Raw genomic sequence first — 12,875 nt, forward strand, 5'->3', positions numbered from 1 at the left:
AGTAGGAACAATAGATAGAAATGACAGAAGAAGCTCCTAATAAATACAGCCATCCAAAAGTGGAATGGATTACTATGCTACCCTCACTGGAGGTCTTTGAGCAAAGGTTGCAGTATCACTTGTTGAGTATGTGGTAGAGAAAATTCCCTATCCAGGATTCTCTTGCTTCTCAGGTTCCTTCTAACTCTGTGAGATAATTCTGTGAGATCATTCAACATTGGTGGTATTAGCATGCTTTGTTAGGTCTGTGTAGTATACAGAAGAGGGTGCCCATGATGGACCCTAAAAAGACCTGAGAGAATTCCATATGAGGATCTTTTGAAGGAACTACAGATATTTGGTCTGGAGAAAAGATTTATGGGGAGACTTCAAATATTTGAAGAAGGATTTGAAGAGTTCTTGGTCATGAAGGGCAGGTTAGGAGCAAAGGCTAGGTGGTAGTAGCCCCCTAATCTGGAGTCTCTATTATTAACTTGCTGGTATCTACCTACAAGTCTAGGGAACACCATCTGGGCTAGAGACTTAAATTTTTCATAGATTCTGGATTGACATTTGCTTGGTGTGGTTGATCTAAAACACCTAAATGTATGGTTTTTATTTCTTTGATTTTAGGCAAATGTCCTGTGTACCCAACAGAATTGGTATTTGCATTGGATGTGTCAAGACAAAGATTTGAAGCTGTGAAAAATATGACCATTTCCATTGTGAAGGACCTTAAAATCAGAGAAAACAATTGCCCTGTGGGAGCAAAGGTTGCTGTTCTTTCCTACAGTTCTGAAAGCAGGTATCTTGTCCGCTGGTCAGACTATTCCAGCAAGCAGCAGCTCCTCCAAAAGCTCTCCAGAATGACATTTGAACAACCTTCCTACTCTAGAGATCTTGGCAATGCCATGGTATTCGTGGCCAGGAATGTTTTCAAGCGGACCTTACCAGGACCTAACGTCAGGAGACTCACTGTGTTTTTTAGTGACAGTCAATCTCCAGATATGTCATCCATCATCACTGCCACCATGGAGTTCAGTGGCCTCAATATCATTCCAGCTGTATTTGTTTTTAATGAAATGTTTGCTCTTGAGCAGGCCTTCAAGGTAAGGACCTCTCCTAGCTCTTATATCTATCCATCTATTTATTCTTAGGAATGCAAGCTGCTAAGCTCCTCTGTGGATTTCAAAGCAGTGTTCTGCTATTGATGGATAACCCAGGGAGATATTTATTTTTGAGGCCATCAAAACCTTTGGCACTCATCTAAAGAAATTTCTTTTACTATCTCAGCACTTCATAGGACACTGGAGGTTGAAGGGACCTTAGAGGTCTTCTAGTCCAACCACCTAATGATACAGATAAAGAGACTGAATTTTAGAGAAAAAAAAAGATCCTTCTCCAATCATTCAGGTGGCAAATAGCAGAGCTGAGATTTGAACCCAGTTCCTCTGATTCCTAATCCTAGTATTTTGTCTGCTACCCACGTCAGACTCTTTTCTCCAAACTCTTTTTGTCTTTTGTCTATATCAGTCCTTTGACCCTAGACATATGATACCTTTTGTTGTTTATCTTTATATAAATGTTTCTTGTCTCCCCCACTAGATTATATAATTCTTCAAGTCAAGGACCAAGCATATTAACCTTTGTAGCATAACACCAACTCTAATACCACCTACACACGAATGCTTATAGATGATCAAAAAACAAAAGTTTTTATCCTGGGGTCCATGAACTCAGTTTTTCTTAACTAATCCACAAGGTGGGGAGACTCCAGACTTGTGGTTGTCTCAAAAAAAAGAGAGAAATCAAAGACTTTTTTTTTCTCTTCCCTATAGTTTGATGACACAGGCACCTATCAGGTCATTCCAGTTCTATCCTCTCAGTTTTCTGAGCCAATAGAAAGACTTCGTCAATGCACACTTTGCTATGGTAAGGCCAATGAAAAAATATTTGCATCATGAAGTTTTAAAGCCTCCTCCTGCTGGATTATGGGGTCTGCCTTTAAAGGGAATTGTATTTGGGTTTACAGATGCATACTGGGTAACATACTGGCTAAGGATTTAATCCTCCAGGTTGATTGGCACAGAATTTCAGAGCATGAAATTTGCCTACCCCAAATCACTGTTTGAAAGATGAACTTTAAAAAGGTGGGGGGAGCCTTCTAAACAATGCACCAAGCAGCCTCAATTCCAGAGGACCCGTGATGAAGCATGTTACCCACCTCCTGACAGAGGACTCAGGGCACAGATTGAGACTAATACTTTTTGGACATGATCAAATGTGGGATTTCTTTCCACTCAACTATGCATAATTGTTATTAGAGTTATGTTTTTCTTTCTTTCTTAAATTGTGGAAGTGGAAAAGAGAAAAATGGATTTTGTTAATTGAAAAATATAACATTAAATTTTAAGAAATTTAATGTTTCCTGACCTACCCCCCTCCCCCACAAAAAAAAAAAACTGGTTCAATTTGATAGACATTTGCTAAGCACATAACTTAGGCAGAATCTTAATATAGGTGCTGGGGATGGGGCATAGGAATACAAATTTCAGCCAAAACATAGTCTTGTCTCATCTCATCCTCTCCTTCATGAAACTTATAGTCCAATACAATGATAAGATACAAAGATAAATAATTATTATACAAAATAATACTACAAGTATATGAGTTGTAAATTGAATATTATCATACCAACTGCCTCGTAAATTTCAGGTCACCATTCCACTATGTAAATGATAAGTTGTTTTGTTTGTTTGCAGACAAATGCTTCCCAAATGTCTGTGCAGAAGAGCAAGATGATCAAATAAATTCATACATGGACGCCCTCTTCCTTCTGGATAGCTCCCGACATGTGACAGAAGATGAGTTTGAGCAAATGAAATCATTCCTGAGCTCAGTGCTTGACAATTTTGTCATTTCTGAAGACCCTTTTCAGTCCAATGTAGGTGATCGATTGGCTTTGCTAAGCTATTCGCCAGGGGATTTCTCCAGGAGAAGGATAAGCACCCCTGTGAGGGAAGAGTTTGTCTTTACCACCTATAACAGCAAAACCCTAATGAAGAAGTATATCCAGGATTCCCTTAAGCAACTTCATGGAGAAGCCTTTGTTGGTCATGCCTTGCAATGGACAACAGAAAAGATCTTCTCCAATACAGAACAGTCAAGGAAAAACAAGGTCATCTTTGTTATATCTGCTGGAGAAAATAATGAAAAAAAAGATGTCTTAAGGGAAATGGCCCTGAGGGTCAAATGCCAGGGGTATGCCATATTTGTGATTTCTCTGGGATCCACACAAGAAGAAGAAGTAGAGGACATAGCCAGCCTCCCCCTGAATCATCATTTGATTCAACTTGGCAGAATTCACAAGCCCAAGTTGGACTATGCTGTGCGATTCATTAAACCTTTTGTCCACTCAGTCAGACGTAAGTCCCCAAATTCCGTTTCTTTGCTTTTGAAGAGAAGGATGTGTTCATTAGCAATAGTAATCCACTGTGCATGGAAGAGTGGATGGGATATCTCTATTTTTGGAGTCAGAAAAACTTGAGTTGAAGTAGTGCCTTTAACATAGAGCAGCTTTATGACCTTAAGTACCTTTGGTACCCCAGGGGATGCTATATTTTGTGAAGTAGCAGCTGATCTGCATTGGTAGAAGCTTATACCCTGGGAGTTCCATAAATCAGTAAAAAATCCTAGCGACAAAATAACAATGGAGGGAGGAGAGGTTGGCAGGGCAACATCTATTTCTAGTCTAGTCCAAGAGCATACAACAAATCAAATCAAGCCAATAAGCATTTATTAAGCACTTACTATATGCCAGTTACTTTACTAAGCACTAGGGATATAAAGAAAGGTGAAAACAGTCCCTGCTCTGAAAGAGCCTACAGTCTAAGGAGCAAGGCAACATGCAGACAGCTATGTACAAAGATGAGATATACAGGATATATTGGAGATGATCTCCGAAGGAAAATGGACCGGGAAAGGCTTCTTGCAGAAAGTGGAGTTTTAGCTGAGCACTGAAGGAAGCCAGGGAAGCCAGGAGACAGAGATGAGGAAAGAGAGAGGTTCAGGCATGGGAGACAGCCAGTGAAAATGTCAGAAATCAAGATATGGAGTCTGTTATAGGAGAAGCAGCAAGGAGGCCAATGTCCTAGATCACAAAATCCATAGAGGTAAATAAGATATAAGAAGACTGAAATGGGAGGAAAGAGGGTGGTTGTAAAGGGCATTAAAAGAGGGAGAATTTTATATTTTATTCTGGAGAGAACCAGTGGAGTTGATGGGATATTCAAAGAGCTAAAATGTGCCCTATTGTGTATATACATATATATACATGTATACATATATATATATATGTATGTGTGTGTGTGTATGTGTGGTCCACTGACCATGTTTCATGCTGATGGGGTATGGGTTGACAGGCTACCTTTTCAACAGTATTTTGGTTCCAAAAGTCAGGATAACCAATAACACCTAACCTCTATCACTGTCCAGAAATCAGTCTGGAATAAGGATTTGGATTTTATTTTCTGTAGATGATTTCTTTCCAGTCCTTCTAGATACCTGGAAGAGAGAGGCCATGAGATAACTTGAGGTCCTTCCCATGAAATACACACTGCCCTAATTTATGAAACAGTTTTGAATTGAACTTGTCCCACAATAATCCTTCAGACCAGACTGAGTTGGAATCATCACCCTATAGGTACCCTGTGGCCTTCTAGTCCTATCCTATAGCCCAAAGCTCTTCTTCCAAAGCACCCTTAACATTTAAGGATGCAGTCAATATTGCTTTCCACTATATGAGCACAACATTTGTGCTGTGTTGTACCATTCAGCATCCCACCACCTCTCACCTGATCCTACACATATGAAGGGGAATATAGACATTAGCTCGGTACTTCTTTGGAGATATTAATTGTAGGATCGTGGACATATTATGAATAAGTTTCAGTGGAAGACTTAATATTTCAATGGCAGAATACTTTCTTATAATAGCTCTATTAACTAATTACAGAGGGTGTCAACTCTAGCAAAAGAGCAGTCACCAGACTGGAGCTATATCTTAGCCTGTCATCTCATGGAATGATGTTCAAGGCAATGTGTTTCATATCAATTAGGCTATAAAGCTGAAACTCTGGCCATGGCCCATTTTCCAGTGTAATAAAAATGTGTTTATTAGCATAGATTAAAGACCCTAAATAAACATTTGTTCCACATACTTTCATAAGTCATGCCCAAATACCTTATCCCAGATGCCCATATTCTTCAAAGAGCAGAGCTGGAGAGAATATAATTCAGCCTTTGAAGGCTAAAGGCTTGATCTAATCTAATCATTTTTTTCACTCTTTTAATAGGAGGATTCAATAAATACCCCCCTACAACACTGGAGAGACAATGTAGACTTATTTTGTCAGAACCATCAATTTCTCTACACAGGAATAATATGTGAGTTGGAAAACTCTGTTTTGGGGGGGAGAGGTTATTGATGATGAATGAACATGTATATAAAGGGGTTGATGAATAGATTATGCAGATTAACAGAGGGACGTAAGTAAAACATCTTCCCTATGTGAAGTTAAATTTCATTTTCTGTAGCAAAATCTATATTTGCATCGTCTTTAGCCTTAGAATTTGAATGTTCTTATTTTGAGCTTTCTTATTTTGTACCCCAATTCATTCTTTCCACTTCCAAATGTAATGTGGGAGGGTCATTCTAATTTCCATCCTTAGCAGAGTTGGGAGGGAGGGAATATAATGGATACTCTGATGTGTGTGCATTAGATTCATCAGGATTGGGTGGACCTTGAATATTCATAATGGCCCCATGACTATTGCAGTCTCTCAAGGGGTCCTCAGACTGGAAATCCCCAAGACCAGGGGTGGGGAAATCTGTGGCCTTGAGGCCACATGTGGGCTTCTAGGTCCTTGGGTGTGGCCTTTTACTGAGTCCAAGTTTTACAGAACAAAGCCTTTATTAAGGGGACTAGTCTGCTTCAGTGTTCCATTTCTTCTTTCTTTATCTTCCCAGGATGGGTGAGAGATTGGTCTAGCTATCAGATATATTGCTCACAGCCTCTGCTTGCTAGCCACTATTAAGAGTTAAGTTGTACAGGGTTAATTAGTAAGGTAACTCTCACCATGTAGATGATGTTCTGTGAAGTTTGAATTCAGTCAAAGAGCTGCTCTTGAGGACCTACAGGGATACATATGGCCTTGAGGTCACAGGTTCCCCACCCATGCCCAAGACCTTGCCCTCTCAGGTTTATCTATGTTAGAGGGAAAGTCCTCTATAACTAATGCATCTTCAAATTTCACACGCTTCATCAAGGAACTGTCCAGCAGTAAACAACTTCTAGTTGTATAGGTGGTGAACATCAACCTGAGACATTGGTGCAGTTTTGTTCTAGAAAATCTCTTGGTCCCATCTTGAGTCCCATCTACTCTATGTGCTCATCAAAGTCAATCAGAGAACCAGCACATGTCAGTAAACACAGGATTTTGCCCAAATATTGTTGAACCAAATTTCTTTGGCGTTCACATTTTAAAATTCTGTTTTGTTGCTGTGGAGTTGTTCCAGTCATGTCTGACTCTTCGTGAACCTATTCTGAGGTTTTATTGGCAGAGACACTGGAGTAGTTTGCCATTTCTTTCTCCAGCTCATTTTATAAATGAGGAAACTGAGGCAAATTAAGTGAAGTGACTTGCCCAGGGTAACACATCTAGTAAATGTCTGAGGCCAAGTTTGAACCCATAGAGATGAATCTTACTGATTCCAAGCCCAGTGCTCTATCTCCTGTGCCACCTTAGTTACCCAAAATTCTAAAACTTGTTTTTATCCCATAGTAAAATACTTCATTGATTATAGGTAGTTAAGGGGGATGCACTGGACCTATGATTTCACTGCTAAAGGGAACTCCCAGATGAGGAATCTCCTCTGCCAGTACAGATTGGCATCTCTTCATGCCTTAGAGAACTGTCCAAAAAGCTGAGAGTTTAAGTAACTTGCCCATGGTTGTATAGTCAATATATGTCACAGTTAAAACTTGAATCAGGCTTCCTGGTTTTGAAGCTAGATCTCTACCCACTCTACCATGTTGCTTGTCTTTATGTATATGTGTGTGTGGGGGTGGGGGTGGGGGGGGTAATCAATAAATAAATACAAAGAATTTATTTATTAGTTTCACTTCTTTTTTTTAAAGACTGGATCTCTTCCTCTCTTCTGGGTTGGAAATGCAAGAAATACTCATGGACCTAATTCCACTATTAACCAGTATGACATCTAGCTTTGACTAGCTCCATTTCTGTCCTGGCTGGTTTTTCCCACTTTAGGCAATCTAGTTTTTCTCTCTTCTCCCCCACTACCCCCAGAGCCTCACTCTATTAATTCCAAAGTTAGTGTGGATACCCAATCACCATAGCTCACTGAGTCCAAGCACTCTGCCAGGCTCACCCTCCCTGGTGGCTAGGACTGTAGATGTGCACCACCATGCCGGATGATATTTGTGATTTTTTAATGAATGTTGAAAAGATTAAAACAAATGAGGTATATTTGGTAATGGAATTAGCACTGAATTTGGAGTCCAAAGATCTAAGTGTTCATTCCAGCATTATCACCTTGTCTCTCTGTGATCTTAGCTCAGTTATTTAACATCTTGGTCACCAGGTTCCTCTTTTATAAAATGGAATGGTTGAACTAAGATGACTCTAAGATTGCTCCCATCTCTAAACTCCTGTGACCCTATGAAAAATCTACTGTCATGACTTCTCACAGACACAACTATGAAAAGAAAGAAGCACTCAGTCCTCACAAGATTAACTGTCATTGGCCTCATGATTTGGACTCATCACTATGAAACCATAGAGTGTTCTCTTTGCCTAGGACCTTATTCATCTTGCAGCACAGAATGGCACACAATGCACTCCCAGGAACACACATATTGTAGGAGAACACCACCTCAGAAACACAGGCAAAGTCCCTTGGTAACCTGTTTTCTTCCCCCTCAAGCTATACATCTTCCCTGCTCTGAAGTCTCAACACCTCTCTGTTTCATAGTCCTCAAAGAATCAGCTCTGCATAAATAGAGTGGGTCGGGCTAAAAGAGTAGTCTGCCTCAGTCTTCCATTTCTTCTTTCTTTAACCTTTCTGGGATGGGTGAGAGATTGGTCTAGGTGTCAGATAGACTGCTCACAGCCTCTGCTTGGTAGCCACTATTAGAGTTAAGTTGTCCAGAGTTAATTAGTGAGGTAACTCACCATGTGGATGGAAAATTTAACATTAATTTGTAAAAAGTTTACCCCAAATGCCTTTCTCTCAAAATAATTGCTAACTGTGAACCATCATAAAACTTGTCATGTTGTTTTTCCCAAACCCATGAGTGTCATCTACATTTACCTAAAATCTTTCCTATTTTCTTGTTCTAGTTTTACTTCTGATGTTTATGATATCTCCTCTGGTGAAAATGTTTTGTTAAATGAAGAGGCAAGTGATCCAGAACATTCCCCAATTTTACTGGAAGGCACTCAAAGTGACAAAGTGGCCTACTTTTCCAACCAAATGTTAGTACCAGAGCAACTAATGGTGAAATATCCTAAAACAATGGGGACAGAAAAAATAACAACTCTTACTTCAGGTAAGTAAAATGTTAATCTAGAACTTTCTAAAAAATATGTTAAACAAGTGCCAAAAGGTTTTGCTATCTCAGAACCAGAGTTCCAGTACCAAGAAAGAGAAGTTTTTGGTTGATAGCATAATAGATCCATTTTCTGAAGAAAACTTAGAATCCCGATTTCCTCACTTGCAAAATGATGAGATTGGACTAGGTGATTTCTAAGCTTCTAACTCTGATGTTCTATGGTTCTACATTCAGGAAGTTCAGAAAGACACTGTGTCTTTCAGTGTTTCTTCATTCTTGGAGTTTCTGGACCACCTAGCTCTTTTAGCGTGAGAGGCCATACTAAAGTGACCACTGGCATTAGCGCTGAGTCCCTTTCTTAGTTAGTCTCCCACCCTGGTAATAACTGCAGCATTATTAACAACCCTGGCTTTTATCAGAAATCACAAGATAGAGTGACTAAGTGTGCCAGGAGAAGAGAATATAGAGCAAGCTGGAGAGGAGGAGGGGTCAAGGAAGCCTCTTGAAATTGACTGTGCTCTTGAATTTGGGTGAAATCTACAAGAAATTAAAGAGTTCCTTCTTATGGGTACACTGGGGTAGTGAGCCATAAAACATAGCCCTAGAGATCTTTCCCCACCCATATGTACCATCACCCATGATCCCTCTCAGTATATTTAGAGAGTGTGTTTGATTATTAAGGATCAGAAAATCAATTTAATAATGACATTTTTTTCTATCAAAATAAATATTTTCATCTTTATGTTGTAAAACTTCAGACCCTCCACAGAAAATTTTATTTTGGGAAGCACTCTTTTGGAAAATTCATAAAATTCTTCCAAAACATTTGTTTGGCCATATTACAAGCATCTTAAGTATCATTTTATAGATCTGATATGTATAAAAAGCATAAGGAACACACAAAGAATACAGAATACGCATACGATCACCCTAATGTCATGAAAAAATTGAGTGTTTGGGGTTTCATTTTTTAAGTTTCTAAAAAATACTGAAATTTAGTTGTTAATTTTTTAAAATTCAGTTTAATTAAATTATAGTTCTATGTGATAAATTAAAAATAATGTCCTTAATGATTAAACATTCAATTAATGTTCACTTAAAAAATAATCAAACTTCTTGGGCATACACCCTAATGGAAGACGCTACACAGGGTTATAATAATGAAAAACATAGATTTTCTTAATTTTTTCCCCATTCCCCAACTTACTGGTCATCCCTCACATTCCCATTGATAGCTCTTTTGCTTTTCCATGCCTTGTTTTTAAAAAATGATTTTTTAAACTTGAAATCTTGGTATCTGCATAACATAATGGATAAAGTGTGGGACTTGGAGTAAAGAAGACCTAAGCCCCAGTCTTCTCTCTGAAACCTACCAGCTGCGAGGAACAGGTCACTCCCACCTTCCCTCTACACCCCAGGCAACATTCTAAGACTCTACATTGTAGGTGGATTACACCTGAAGTATTCCCTCACTGGAAAATTAATGCATTTAAACTCTAAGACAGCAAAAGCTTGCTTTTTGTAACAGCAAGGAGCCCAGCATACACAGGAGGGCCTTCGGGGAAGATCTAATTAATACTACCCCTTTGTAAATGGAGAAATTCAGAATGAAAAAACTGTGCCAATCATGCATAACACAAGTTCTCTTGCTAATAATGACTGAATCCGTCAGCATATAGATAGGTTTGGTTCCATAGCAACCAAGTATTCAAGTTATCTCATTTTTCATTCTAATATTTACTGCCAAGTAGACTAGCTTCTTCTGCTTTTAAATCAAAAGTTGCCGGTGGCACATTTTGTGCGCTTGCTTTGATTGTCTATATTATAGCACCTCCTGTACCTGTGATTATTCAATAATAACAGTGACAGCTAACATATGTATGTACATATCTATAAATCTATACATGTATATGCATAAACTATGCATATAGATGCACATACATACATGCATATGTCATCATTTGAGCCTCACAACTCTGGGAAGTAGATGTTATTTTTATCCCTGTTTTACAACTGAGGAAACTGAGACAGAGAGGTTTAAGTATTTCAGAGGTTAAGATAGTCAGTGTCAATCAGCTAACAAACGTCTGAGGCAAGATTAGAATTCACGTCTTTCTGATTTCATGTTTGGCATTCCATCCATTGGCAGCTCCTAACTGCCTCAATCAATCAACAAACGTTACTAATTATCTACCATATGCCAGGAACTCTGCTAGATGCTGGAATACAAAGACAAAAATTTCCTGACCTAAAGGACTTTACAAGATTTATTATTAACAAGCACTTAAGTATCTATTAGGCTTACTGAAAAGACTGGATGAGTTTGAGATGGTATAAAAATAGCAAAGCCTGAATTTGTGATTGTTTTGTTAGTGACATGTTTTCCGTTCTATTAATACAAATGTGTGAACTGTTTCAGGAAAGACAGATGTGAGCAGATTAAAAACTTGTCTTTGAAGTCATCTTCCATTTGGTTTTTCAGATGATTGGGAGTCACGATGATTATCTTAGCCACAATTAGGTCCAGTTGGGCTAAAGAAATGATTGTGCAAGGCTCTAGTAAGAAAAAAAATGTAATTGATCAGTCATCCCCTTCCTTGTGTTACCCCCTACAACATGGGGAAAAGGGAAAGACTTTGGTGGAAAATCATGGCAGGTGGTCATAGTAAGAGGTTCAATCTTGAGGAAAGAAACTTTTTTTTTCACCATTTTATCAAACCAACCAAAAACAAGAGCTGAGTTTTTGACTGGGCCTGTTTTCTAGGAATATAGTGCTATAGTTTTCTTCCTGTTAAGCAGGGCTGGTTGCCAAGAATTATTTGTATTATCTTTCTATATAACATGGTTTCCTTCTGGAGAAGAAACTCTGACTCAAGAATTTTTGTTCAACCTTTGAGAGATTGGATTTGGTAAGTCCCAGATGTATTGCACAAGTAATGACTCTTGGTAACAGACTCAAGTACTTCTATAACATCTGGATTGCTGTTGCGATTCACAAGGTAGTCATTGTGAACAATGACGGATGAACTCATTCTTTAATGGAATCTCTGGATTAAAATATGGAATTTACTCAATTTAAACATTCCTGGAATCTTGTGAACAAATCCCTTTCACACATACATACATACATATACATATATACATACATACATACACACACACACACACACACACACACACACACACACACACACACACACACACACACATATATATCTATCTCCATTAACTTTCCTCCTGTCTGAAGCCTCTTCCTAAATGCTGGGATCTCTGCTATTCCTCCAGCTCATCTTTATCCCCATCTCCTCCCTGTATCTCTCCCCATTGCATATAATATTGACTCCCTGAATTGTGTCCATATCTTTGATGCAGAAAGAAATAATCAGGTGGTTGAATTAGCAGGACTCAGAGACAAGAGTTGTCCTATGTGAATTCAGTTGAATTCAGGTATTCCCCTCATTATCCAAGAGCTCTAACATTCCTTCATGCAGTCATTCAACAAACATTGAGTTTCTATCATGTGCAAAGTGGCTGGTGACCTCTTGAATTAGATATCTTAGTGTGTGTCTAAACTAGGAAAAAAGTGCCCCATAAAAAAATCAGTCATTTTTGTGAGGTAGATGCTATTACTCTCCTTAAATGTTTGAGAGTCAATGTGGAGGAATCCATCTTTCCAGGGTTCCTTCTTCATCTCATATTCTTTTGTTTATAACCCCATCAGCTAAGGTCAATGCATGTGACCTTTTAAAACAATTCTTTCCCCTACAATGTTCCATGTCTTGTGCTGCAATGACGCATAAAGTCCTTTCCCTGGCTCTCTGGGTTGTGTTTTGTTTCATGAAGTAATTTACCTAATACAACGAAGGGGCCTTTGCATGTGACTGCAGTGGCCAAAGCCAAAAGTGGGTTCCACGCAGTCTAACAAAAAACATTTATATAGCAGCAAGCTTTTATTAAATGCCTACTGTGTGACAGTGCTATACTAAATATAAGCAGGCACCAGGCATACACAGATAAAATGATGGGCAGTCCCTGCCTACCAGCAGTTTATAATCTCAAGAGTGGGAGGATGGGGCACGTACACAAACAAATAGATCTTAAGTTCAAGACTGGAAGGGACTTTGCAGGTGATCTAGTCCAAACCTCTCATTTCACAGATGAGGAAACTGAGGCCCAGCCAGGCTAAGAGACTTGCCTGATGCCACACAGATTGTGAGTGGCAGAGCTGGGATTCCAAATGAAGTGCTCTTTCCACTAACAATC

The 12,875-nt window shown here is 38.9% G+C and overlaps 1 protein-coding gene across 1 annotated transcript in view; it reads left to right on the forward strand.

The window, feature by feature from the left end:
• Nucleotides 1-12,875, forward strand: part of COL6A5 (collagen type VI alpha 5 chain) — a 116,893-nt gene that overhangs the window by 86,709 nt on the left and 17,309 nt on the right. Inside the window, exons 33-37 of the mRNA XM_072651298.1 lie at nt 613-1,088; nt 1,818-1,911; nt 2,742-3,404; nt 5,334-5,424; nt 8,401-8,609. Of these exons, the coding sequence (XP_072507399.1) occupies nt 613-1,088; nt 1,818-1,911; nt 2,742-3,404; nt 5,334-5,424; nt 8,401-8,609 (1,533 nt within the window). The remainder of the gene's footprint in view (nt 1-612; nt 1,089-1,817; nt 1,912-2,741; nt 3,405-5,333; nt 5,425-8,400; nt 8,610-12,875) is intronic.

Source organism: Notamacropus eugenii, chromosome 3 (assembly GCF_028372415.1).
Source record: "Notamacropus eugenii isolate mMacEug1 chromosome 3, mMacEug1.pri_v2, whole genome shotgun sequence".
Taxonomy (NCBI): Eukaryota; Metazoa; Chordata; class Mammalia; order Diprotodontia; family Macropodidae; genus Notamacropus; species Notamacropus eugenii.